The 13,049-nt window shown below is 37.2% G+C and overlaps 1 protein-coding gene across 2 annotated transcripts in view; it reads right to left on the bottom strand.

Annotated features, from left to right (window-relative positions):
* Positions 1-13,049, bottom strand: part of hcn4 (hyperpolarization activated cyclic nucleotide-gated potassium channel 4) — a 178,726-nt gene that overhangs the window by 11,670 nt on the left and 154,007 nt on the right. The window contains exon 7 of one of the 2 annotated variants that reach the window (XM_079825827.1): positions 3,426-3,590. In XM_079825827.1, the coding sequence (XP_079681953.1) occupies positions 3,426-3,590 (165 nt within the window). Of the gene's footprint in view, positions 1-3,372; positions 3,591-13,049 lie in introns of both variants that reach the window. The other variant, XM_079825828.1, reaches the window with a different exon arrangement.

Here is a 13,049-nt window from a genome sequence, read left to right as displayed (position 1 = left end):
GACATTACAAGAGGGAGTGAGAGCTCAGTTTACACACATTCAACTGGTGCATGGGGAAACACACACATTATAATACACTTAACCCATTTGTGCCCACATTTTTCTGAATGGTTTCATGCATATAGTCATGTTAATAGTGTCCTATGTGAACATGTTCTGCATTTATTTTCCCCAGGTTTTTTTTCTTGAAAATCGTATTTGAATGTGCGGCGACTTTAGTTATTAATGTTGTATGCAGCCCTTCAATGTCAAATATGACTAGGAGGAGAACATTTGGCATCTAACTCAAAATTACAGCTTTCAACAGATCAATCTTTATTCATAAACAAATGTATTGTGTATAAAAGTCGAAGATCATTTGATGCAAACTCAAAAAAGCTGCATCTATCATATAATCTGTTGAATATGAAAATACAACAAATACATTTTTCTTAAAGTGGTGGAACATTAAGTTGCCCTAACAGGGCATTGTGTATCAAAATTTTTAATGAAAATAACTTAATATAATGATCTATATAACCAAAATAAATAAATAGTCCCATAGTATTCAATGGCAGACTGTAGTAGGTGATTTCATATAATAATGTAAATGTAAACTCATTACTTGTCTGAATTTCCACATTATAATGGAATCATAAGCTACTAGTTATAAGAAGAATGAGGGTCCTTGACTGATTAGAATGAAACACATCCAAACTGGATGAAGGGTCCTCAATATTTGGGCCCTTACAAGACATAATATCATAAAATATGATATTTTTCCCTATCGAATGAAGGTCTACCGTACAGTAGAGATGTCAGTTAAAGGGTTAAGTTATGTTCTAGGTGGAAAAAAAGAAGCAAAAAGCACTAAAGACCAAAAATCTTGATTTATTAACCTGTTAACACAGTATACCCCATTTCCCCATTATATGTACTTATAAATAATTTGCCCACCGACAACTATAGTGTGTAACTAAGTGTACAAAAAACTATAGATCTGTAGTAAGATTTGTTTGGTTTGGATGATTCTAGAGACCTTCACGATTATGTAGATATATATATGTCAACAAAAAATACTTATTAGTAACATGAAAATAACCTTTGTTTGGGACGGTTTGCCTTCGCTATGCTTCCTGGAAGTAGGGGTAGGAAGTTGGCAGTCTCATGTGACAGGAAGGAAGTTAATACCTTTTTTTTTCTTCTTGAAATCCTTTAATTGGTTGTTTTCTTGCGTGTCATTGAGATTAAAAACATGGATAATATCTAGACAAATACTTACAAACGGAAAATGACAACTATACACTGCGGCAACTATAGTTTCCGCTTGGACTTTTGACTAAGTGGAGAAAAAACTAAAGCTCTGTTGTAAGATTTGTTTTGTTTTGGATGATTCTAGAGACCTTCACGATTATGTAGATATATATAAATACAACAAAAAATACTTATTAGATATGAAAATAACCTTTGTTTGGGAGGGTTTGCCTTCGCTATGCTTCCTGGAAGTAGGGGTAGGAATAATTTATCATCATAATTTTCGTCAACAATCTTTGATGAAAACAATATGATAACCTACAGGCTCACACACCTCCGATCCAGCGCTCCAGAGCGGCTCACAATCAATCAATAACACACATTTATGCCAGGATATTGTTTATGAACTAATGCTGATGAATAATGACAATGTTTACTTTATGATGTTTATATAGTCATATGTTTTAGACGGTTGTATCAATGCATATTTTATCTCCTGAACTTGAATGAGCTCCTGCAACTGCAATAGAGGCGCAGACATTTCAAAATAAGAGTCCTGGTGTATTTCCAGCTTGTTTATAATTAAAAGTCACGCATTATATATTAATTTATTGTTACACAATAAACTGTATTTAATTTAATTCCCATTTAATTCATAGTCAGGAGGAAAGACCAGTATTTGACACATATTCAATAAAGTATCAGGGTTTTAATAGTTCACTAAAACTATTAAAAAAATCTTCATTACTTGAAAATAAATAAATGTTAACTGAAAAAAAAAAAAAAAACTTATTTGAAGCTTTAGCTTAACCTAATATGGCCGACTAACTAAAACAGAAATACAAAGTTACAAAAACTATATAGATGTTTTTAAAAAACAAACAAAAAGTGAAGTGAGCTCTTTCGTGTAGTTTTAATGTCAAAAACAAAATGATGTCAAAATGTCAGTTCAAATGACAGTCGGTTATGTAAAGCTTAAATGCTTAATGTTTTACAATTTAACTAAACTCATTAGATTTTAGGAGACTAAAACTACTATAGATTTAAAATCTTATGATATTTAGTCGACTAAAACTAAAAACAATTCAGGCGACTAAAATATGACTAAAACTAAATGGCATTTTAGTCAAAAGACTATGACTAAAACTAAATCAAAATTGCAAAGTTTAAAAATTGCGAAGTTGGCAGTCTCATGTGACAGGAAGGAAGTTAATACCTTTTTTTTCCCTCTTGAAATCCTTTATTTGGTTGTTTTCTTGCGTGTCATTGAGATTAAAAACATGGATAATATCTAGAAAAATTCTTACAAACGGAAAATGACAACTATATACTGTGGCAACTATAGTTGCCGGTGGGCTTTTCTGTGTTATATTCGGCACAGCATGGACACAGCATTAGTAGTATGCAATACTTTAAAAGTCCTGTTCTTCGTGATCCCATTTTTCAAACTTTAGTTAGTGTGTAATGTTGCTGTTAGAGCATAAATAATACCTGTAAAATTAAAAAGCTCAAAGTTCAATGCCAAGCGAGATATTTTATTTAACAGAAGTTCCCTTTCAAAGGCTACAGCGAACGGCCGCTTTGTTCTACATCCCTGTACTTCCTGCTGTAATGACGTCAGTAGAACAGTTTGTAGACTAAACTCCGCCCACAAGAATACGCGAAAAAGGGGGCGTGGTCTTGTTGCTCCCTCGTGGAGAAGAGGAAGTGTTGCGTTCGGTTGCGTTTGTAGAGTGTTTGTCGCCATGTCGTCGAGACGCTGTTATTTTCATCCCGGAGTCAAATCACCTTTGTGGCTCAAATTGATACGGTAATATAGACATGTTTACAATAACATTGAGCACATGCATCTCCCTGTTATGGTAAAAGGCGTGACCTTTCCGGGAAACGTGCGCTAAGCTGCTGTCGAATCACAACACGGGAACCGCTGGCCCAATCAGAACTCGTTACGTATTTGAAAACAGCGGTATACAGATCAGTAAATTGTGTGAAAAATACTGTGTTTTTTTACACGCGAAACATGAACACATGTTATATTGCACACTGTAAACACAGTCAAAGCTTCAAAAAAACAGGAAAATCGGGACCTTTAAAGGGTAAGTGCACCCAAAAATGAAACTGAGGTCACCATTTACTCACCCTAGTAACCACACGTTTCATTTTGGTCTGGACTAACCCTTTCGGTGTCTTACCGATGCGGTCCAGGCGGTCCAGAGCCACGGTCTCAAACGCTCTCCTCATCATGGGATACTCCTCCAGGACCTCGTTGAAGTTGTCCACAGACAGCGAGTACAGACGGCAGTATGTGTCCGCCCGGACGCTGGCCGTCCGTCGGCCCCGGGTCAGCAGACAAATCTCTGGACGGGAGGAGAGAGGAACACATTAGTGTTAAACCGATGTATCGGCCGATATTTGCGATTTTTACATGTATCGGCATCGGCCGATACAAGGCTGCTGCGTTCGCCGATATTTTTTTCAAGAGATTAAGTTAAGTGCACCTTAGCATTAAAGGGTTAGTTCACCCAAAAATGAAAATTCTGTCATTAATTCCTCACCCTCATGTGGTTGGACACCCGTCAGACCTCCGTTCATCTTCAGACACACATGAAGATATTTTAGTGTAAAGCTGATGCTGAGAAAGGCTTCAGATAGGCCTCCATTGACATTCAGTACATTTACACTCACAAGACCCATAAAAGGCACTAAAAACGTCGTTACAAAGTCCATCTCACCACAGTGACTCAACAATAATTTTACGATGCGACGACAATAGTTTTTGTGCGCAAAAAAAATCAAAATAACACCTTTATCCAACTTGTTCTTGTCTTCCGTGTGTGTCTTCACGACGCATGCGTGAGAATATGACGCAGATCCGGCGTTCGGGAATCCATGAAATGCACACTTAAGCCCCATTTTGAGAACTACACCGAGACCTAAAGCACGATCAATGTAGAATTCAACAGCTGAGACACGCGCGTCTTCCTCTGCTCGTAAACAAATCGCTTCTGGGTCATGTGTCCGAACGCCGGATCTGCGTCATATTCTCACGCATGCGTCGTGGAGACACACACAGAAGACAAGAACAAGTTGGATAAAGGTGTTATTTAGATTTTTTTTGCGCACAAAAACTATTGTCGTCGCATCGTAAGATTATTGTAGAGTCGCTGTGGTGAGATGGACTTTGTAACGACGTTTTTAGTGCCTTTTATGGGTCTTGTGAGTGTAAATGTACTGAATGCCAATGGAGGCCTATCTGAAGCCTTTCTCAGCATCAGATTTACACTAAAATATCTTCATTTGTGTCTGAAGATGAACGGAGGTCTGACGGGTGTCCAACCACATGAGGGTGAGGAATTAATGACAGCATTTTCATTTTTGGGTGAACTAACCCTTTAAATGACTAGGTTGTAAATAGTTTTAAAAGTATAGTACAGTCAGTGTGCACTTTATTATGCTTGCTTGTTGATACTGTGTGCAATAGTGTAATTATTTTATTTATGCTTAAATATTTATTTTCACCACTGAACTCTTTTTTTCTTGTTCTACCTCACCTGTTTTTACTATTTGTTAAATAATATTTTTTTTAGTTCAATAAATGTTCCTTTTTTAAATTTTTAATTGTTATCATCATGATCATTGTTTAATTTTTATGATGTAAATTGAGGGAGCAAAAGCAGTATCGGCTCCAAATATCGGCTCAAGAAAATCGGCAGCCCGTATCGCTCATCGGCTAAGGCTGATGAAAAAAAATTGGTATCTGCATCGGCACTAAAAAATCCATATCGGTCGATCCCTAGAACACATCATGAGTTACCAACACAAAACCACAGGAAACCATCCTGATCCATTACAGGGAGGAGAATTTCAGGGTTAAATGTGATTAATTATATATAATTTAATATAAATATCCCATAAAGGTAACACTTTATAATAACTACACACTATGAAGCATTAGTTAAGCATTAGTAAATAGTTAATTCATCATTTATAAATACATTAATATGCATTAATAGGCAGTTTATAAATGCTTTATTCTTGATTTATAAGCATATCTATAATTTGTTTAATAATTGTATTTTCATACTTCATAAATTATCAATTTATCATTTCTAAATGAAGTATTACATTATTTACAAACCAGTTATTTAGGAGTTGTAAGTGGTTCATCAGATCATTTAGAAAGTGTAAGTAAATGATTAATAAACATACATCTTATTATTTAGACATATAGTAATAGTTACTCAGTGTGTTAATACATACTTTATTAACATGTATTTCCACTGTAATTCATGATTAACTCAGGTAGTTATAAAACATTTAGTAGTTGTCAGTAACTATTTTTGTGATATTTTGTGGTGTCAAAACAGTGAGAACAGCAGAAGAGAACTGAGTCTTTATATCTCTTTTTGTAAAAGCTTTACGAGGCATAAATAGTCCTCACTTTAGATGAGCTCACAGAAATAGTTAACTATATAAAAGAGATATGCAAGATGCAGTGTTCATTTTGACAACAAATTGTTATTTAGTTTTAGTCCTAGTCTTTTGACTAAAATGCCATTTAGTTTTAATCATATTTTAGTCGCCTGAATTGTTTTTAGTTTTAGTCTCCTAAAATCTAATGAGTTTAGTTCAATTGTAATACATTAAGCATTTAAGCATTACATAACTTGAACTGACATTTTGACATAATTTTGTTTTTGACATTAAAAATACACGAAACTCAATTCACTTTTTTTTGTTTGTTTTTTAAAAACATCTATATAGTTTTTATAACTTTGTATTTCTGTTTTAGTCAGTCGGCCATATCAGGTTAAGCTAAAGCTTCAAATAAGTTTGTTTATTTATTTTTTTAATTTCAGTTAACATTTATTTAATTTCAAGTAATGAAGATTTTTTTTAATAGTTTTAGTGAACTATTATAACCCTGATACTTTATTGAATATGTGTCAAATACTGGTCTTTCCTCCTGACTATGAATTAAATGGGAATTAAATTAAATACAGTTTATTGTGTAACCAAAAACGAATATATAATGCGTGACTTTTAATTATAAACAAGCTGGAAATACACCAGGACTCTTATTTTGAAATGTCTGCGCCTCTATTGCAGTTGCAGGAGCTCATTCAAGTTCTGGAGATAAAATATGCATTGTTACAACCGTCTAAAACATATGACTATATAAACATCGTAAAGTAAACATTGTCATTATTCATCAGCATTAGTTCATAAACAATTGCCTGGCATAAATGTGTGTTATTCAGTGATTGTGAGTCGCTCTGGAGCTGGATTGGGGATGAGTGAGCCGTGTGTTTTCCAGAGGTTAGATCAGTTCAGATCAAATGTGTGCATCTTTTACACAGGACATCAGTTCTGACCCCATCTCTTCCCTAATCGTCCCTCTCAAACATTTACGTCTCGTTTTTATTTGTTGACGAAATTGATTTCCGTCATAGTTTTTGTCATCCAACACAGTTTTTATTTAGTTATTGTCTCGTTTTCGTCAGTGAAAAAAGGTTGTTGACGAAAATTATGACAAATTATTAATCAACGAAATTAACACTGGCAAGAAGTCATCGCCGTGTGCGGCCTTCGAAAGCTTCAACTCTGGTCAGCGGAAGTCAATGAAGTCGCGTCGTCCATATTTTTTTACGGTCTATGGTTCAGACACACTTCCCATCACATTCCCTCTCTAAACACCAGAGATGGGGAGTCGCATTTTATGAGTCTTCAGACTTGACTCGACTCGACAAAAAAGACTTGTGAAATTTTATAAACAACTCAAGTCCTTATCCATCGTAAATTTAAAAAAAATCTTTATTTGAATGTTATAATATCTGCTTCACATGTACGCGACGTGCCAGCCTGTTAAAACATGAAGAAAATCTAACCTTTAAACCTAGCACTATGTTTTCCTTTATCAATGTTTTCGAGGCTTTTCTCTCTCTAAAGCCCTATTCGAACGGGATTAGTTTAAAGGGTTAGTTCACCCAAAAATGAAAATTCTGTCATTAATTACTGACCCTCATGTGGTTGGACACCCCTCAGACCTCCGTTCATCTTCAGACACAAATGAAGATATTTTAGTGTAAATCTGATGCTCTGAAAGGCCTCCATTGGCTCAATGCACTTTACACTCTCAAGACCCTTAAAAGACACTAAAGACGTTGTTACAAAGTCCATCTCACTACAGTGGTTCTAAAATAACTTTATGAATCGGCGAGAATAGTTTTTGTGCGCAAAAAAACCCTAAATAACGACTTATATAGTGATGACGATTTCAAAATAATGCATCATGAAGCTTCGAAGCGTTATGAATCAGTGAGTCGAATGATGATTCAGATCGTGTGTCAAACCTCCAAACTAATGAAATTTGGCGATTCAAACTGCTGAATCGACTCATTGATTCATTACGCTTCGAAGCTTCATGAGGCCGTGTTTTGAAATCGTCATCACTATATAAGTCGTTATTTAGGGGTTTTTTGCGCACAAAAACTTTTCTCGCCGATTCATAAAGTTATTGTAGAGCCGCTGTAGTGAGATGGACTTTGTAACGACGTCTTTAGTGTCTTTTAAGGGTCTTGAGAGTGAACCGTGCCATTGAGCCAATGGAGGCCTTTCAGAGCATCAGATTTACACTAAAATATCTTAATTTCTGTTCCGAAGATGAACGGAGGTCTGACGGGTGTCCAACGACATGAGGGTGAGGAATTAATGACTGTAGCCTCTGACTGTTGTAGTTGCTTCTATTGCTCTCATGTAAGTCGCTTTGGATAAAAGCATCTGCTAAATGACTAAATGTAAATGTAAATGTAAATGTAAATGACAGAATTTTAATTTTTGGGTGAACTAACCCTTTAACATGGGGGTGAAGTAATTATTACCAGAGGTTCTCTGTGATTTTAGTCCCGTCCGAATGTGCCATCTCTGTAATCATTACGGACAATGTCAGTAAAGATTACGGAGACTTTTACCTTCTGTAAAAAGGTCCAGAAAAATGACCTTGGGTAATACTAATCCCGTTCAAATAGACCCGCTGTAAAAATGTACGGTAAAATTCCATCATTTACTGTTTAAAAGTAGTTTTTGTTGCGTTTTGCAAGCATGGAGGCGCTTGAAGAAGCACTTGGTTGAGTTGTATGTGGTGGGACAACTCTGTGGAAAACCTCCAGGATTTTCCACATACCATTTAAACCAAAAAGAAGATTGAAAGCACTTATTAGAGGCACAACACTTCTTTTAGCATTACATTAGAATATTGATTAGGGCAGTCAAAAGATTAATCGCGATTAATCACATCCAAAATAAAAGTTTGTGTTTACATAATATATGTGTGTGTACTCTGTTAATTATTATTTATATATAAATACACAAGCATGTATATATTTAAGAATTTTTTTAATCTTTATATAAAAAACATTTATATTTATATATATTATAGATTATATAAATGTATATACATGCAAATATTTCTTAAATGTATACATGAATGTGTGTGTATTTATATATAAATAATAATTAACTGAGTACACACACATATATTATGTAAACACAAACTTTTATTTTGGATGCGATTAATCGCGATTAATCTTTTGACAGCCCTAATATTTTTTAAAATTCATATAATATAAAAACGTCATTTAAGATTTTTTTACTATTCCGAGATTAAACTCAGCGTTTCCTCCCTGCTCCAGTTTCGCGTTTTTCTTGTTGGTGTGTTTGCTCACGTGATAACAGGAAGCAACGTCATACGATAAGGAGGTGGTGCGTAAAGCGAGTTAGCCCTCACACTTCTGCTAGTTTTACTGAGATGTCTTATCCTGTGCGAATTGGGCATTAACATTACAGACGTCCTGAGGTAAAATGACTTTACCCCCACCTCCCCATGTTAAACTAAACCCGTCAGAATAGAGCTTTAATGCAGACACGAGAGAGAGATGGAAAGATGTTAATCCATTTATTGCTTAAAGCTACACTGTGTAACTTTTTTAGTTTATTCTTAGCTAAAAACACTTAGTTCTTTCAAAAATATATGTGCTCATTAATGTATATTTACTTCTTTCAAGTAATAAAGTATTCTCGTAAGTTTATAATATGCCATTGTAAACACATACGGGTGAGGGTTCGAATGCGGGTCGCCATGTTGCTCCTCCATCTTGAAAGTACATTAGCCAAAGAGGGACATTCCCGTAAATTCAAGCTTCGCCTTTGGCGTTTTAACACTCGATGGCACCGTGTCCAATGTGGACGAGGTCGAACTGGAAGCCATGTTAATCTTGGACTAAATCGGCCACCGTAGGAGTTAAAACGAGAGGAAGAGAAACTAATATTCACTGGATGGTCATATACCTTTTCACCACTAGATGGGGGAAAATATCACACAGTGTAGCTTTAAAGCGCATATTTTAACGTTTATCGCAATCAGCATGCGGACAGTTTTATATTGACTAGAAACAACTAGAAACGTTCGGTTTGATAATTTTTTTGATAATGTCTGTCGTCAATAACAACGCTGTAACAAACGTGAATGGCGCCATCTTGTGTCCACTCAGCGACTTTATTGAAAATGACAACTTGTCTTGTTGCCAGGACAATAGCTTTTTTGTTTTACATTATAATGGATTAAAACGTAAGGCTGGATGTATCCCTTATATTTTAGGACTTTTATTACAAACAAAACAGGTCATATTTTGTCTATAACATTTTTTTTAACCTCTTAACTGTCACCCCCCTTTTTGAGAATACACATGAAAAAGCACTATCCAAACTTAAAGGGCTGTAATTCAAGAATGCTTTGGAATATAGACCTAAAAATATGAAAGTATGAAAAAGTTTAAATTTACTGTACTAAATATTTTTTATTTTATGTAAAATATATATTTTACAAAAATGTTTTAATCTAACATTACTATAAAATCAAAGCCATAAGTCTAACCAAGTTGTGTTCCAAATTTGAAGTTGATATCGCAAAAAATAAAGTCCCCATGAGATTTCGTTTGGGCGCTGTACCGAAAATAGCCACCGGGTGTCATCCAAATTCCATTGATTGTTTTTTTGATGCATTTTCCTGTAAATTTCTGTCCAAATGTCACTTCAATCACAAAACAGTCACCAAATATGGAACCTTGAGACTCAGACCTTTCCGACGATATGTGTTTTGTCAAGATTCGAAAAGATTTTGATTATAAAGTAGTTCAAATTAATGTTGTAATATGAAACATGACGACGCCCACTAGGGGGAGGAGCCCGCTAGAAGAATTTAAAGTACCGTTTCCATGGTAACGCAACGTCCAATTTCAAAACGGTTTTCACAGGATGGATTTTGAGTTCGTAAGCTTTCGAATGATACCTAATTTATGATAATTACTCAAATATATGATACGGAAAAGAGCGCCAGGCGTCCTGCCAGTGGGACGGTGACAGTTAAGGGGTTGAATATATTTATTTTTTTGTAAGACATAAAATGACTTGAGACTCGATTTGGACTCCAGTGATAAAGACTCCAGACTTGACTCGGACTCCAGATGAAAGAATCTCTGCTAAACACATCCTGAAGTGATCACACAAACACAAACACAAAAACCAGCTCCAAACCAACTATCCTTCCCCTTTTTTTGGATTAAAAATGTTCTGTAATCCACAGCTGAAGCTCTAAAAGCCACTCAGAGCTTAGAGGACGGAGACCTCACATGCCGCGGATCAGCAGAATTACGGCCCACTCAAACAGTTCCCACAATCCCCTCTGCCTCTGAAGTGCCAAACATCAATATCAGGGACGGGGGAAGAAATCAATTTACAGACGCAGAGCCATTCTATTCATGCTCTGGAACGACTCACAGAAAGTCAATGTTGAGAATTTTTGATTTGTTACTAATAATTCTGTGTTTATGCAGAAAATGCACACACTCCATCCGACTGATTCAGAGTCAGTTCTCATCACTCCATCCGACTGATTCAGAGTCAGTTCTCTCATCACTCCATCCGACTGATTCAGAGTCAGTTCTCATCACTCCATCCGACTGATTCAGAGTCAGTTCTCTCATCACTCCATCCGACTGATTCAGAGTCAGTTCTCTCATCACTCCATCCGACTGATTCAGAGTCAGTTCTCTCATCACTCACTCCGACTGATTCAGAGTCAGTTCTCATCACTCCATCCGACTGATTCAGAGTCAGTTCTCATCACTCCATCCGACTGATTCAGAGTCAGTTCTCATCACTCCATCCGACTGATTCAGAGTCAGTTCTCTCATCATTCCATCCGACTGATTCAGAGTCAGTTCTCATCACTCCATCCGACTGATTCAGAGTCAGTTCTCATCACTCCATCCGACTGATTCAGAGTCAGCTCTCATCACTCCATCCGACTGATTCAGAGTCAGTTCTCATCACTCCATCCGACTGATTCAGAGTCAGTTCTCATCACTCCATCCGACTGATTCAGAGTCAGTTCTCTCATCATTCCATCCGACTGATTCAGAGTCAGTTCTCATCACTCCATCCGACTGATTCAGAGTCAGTTCTCATCACTCCATCCGACTGATTCAGAGTCAGCTCTCATCACTCCATCCGACTGATTCAGAGTCAGTTCTCTCATCACTCACTCCGACTGATTCAGAGTCAGTTCTCTCATCACTCCATCCGACTGATTCAGAGTCAGTTCTCATCACTCCATCCGACTGATTCAGAGTCAGTTCTCTCATCACTCCATCCGACTGATTCAGAGTCAGTTCTCATCACTCCATCCGACTGATTCAGAGTCAGTTCTCATCACTCCATCCGACTGATTCAGAGTCAGTTCTCTCATCACTCACTCCGACTGATTCAGAGTCAGTTCTCTCATCACTCCATCCGACTGATTCAGAGTCAGTTCTCATCACTCCATCCGACTGATTCAGAGTCAGTTCTCTCATCACTCCATCCGACTGATTCAGAGTCAGTTCTCATCACTCCATCCGACTGATTCAGAGTCAGTTCTCATCACTCCATCCGACTGATTCAGAGTCAGTTCTCATCACTCCATCCGACTGATTCAGAGTCAGTTCTCTCATCACTCCATCCGACTGATTCAGAGTCAGTTCTCATCACTCACTCCGACTGATTCAGAGTCAGTTCTCATCACTCACTCCGACTGATTCAGAGTCAGCTCTCATCACTCCATCCGACTGATTCAGAGTCAGTTCTCTCATCACTCACTCCGACTGATTCAGAGTCAGTTCTCTCATCACTCCATCCGACTGATTCAGAGTCAGTTCTCATCACTCCATCCGACTGATTCAGAGTCAGTTCTCATCACTCCATCCGACTGATTCAGAGTCAGTTCTCTCATCACTCCATCCGACTGATTCAGAGTCAGTTCTCATCACTCCATCCGACTGATTCAGAGTCAGTTCTCTCATCACTCCATCCGACTGATTCAGAGTCAGTTCTCTCATCACTCCATCCGACTGATTCAGAGTCAGTTCTCATCACTCCATCCGACTGATTCAGAGTCAGTTCTCATCACTCACTCCGACTGATTCAGAGTCAGTTCTCTCATCACTCCATCCGACTGATTCAGAGTCAGTTCTCATCACTCCATCCGACTGATTCAGAGTCAGTTCTCATCACTCCATCCGACTGATTCAGAGTCAGTTCTCTCATCACTCCATCCGACTGATTCAGATTCAGAGTCAGTTCTCTCATCACTCCATCCGACTGATTCAGAGTCAGTTCTCATCACTCCATCCGACTGATTCAGAGTCAGTTCTCTCATCACTCACTCCGACTGATTCAGAGTCAGTTCTCTCATCACTCACTCCGACTGATTCAGAGTCAGT

The sequence above is a fragment of the Gobio gobio genome (assembly GCF_949357685.1).
Source record: "Gobio gobio genome assembly, chromosome: 9".
Lineage (NCBI taxonomy): Eukaryota > Metazoa > Chordata > Actinopteri > Cypriniformes > Gobionidae > Gobio > Gobio gobio.
The sequence above is the reverse complement of the archived record's forward strand: the minus strand, read 5'-3'. Positions and strand labels throughout refer to the sequence as shown.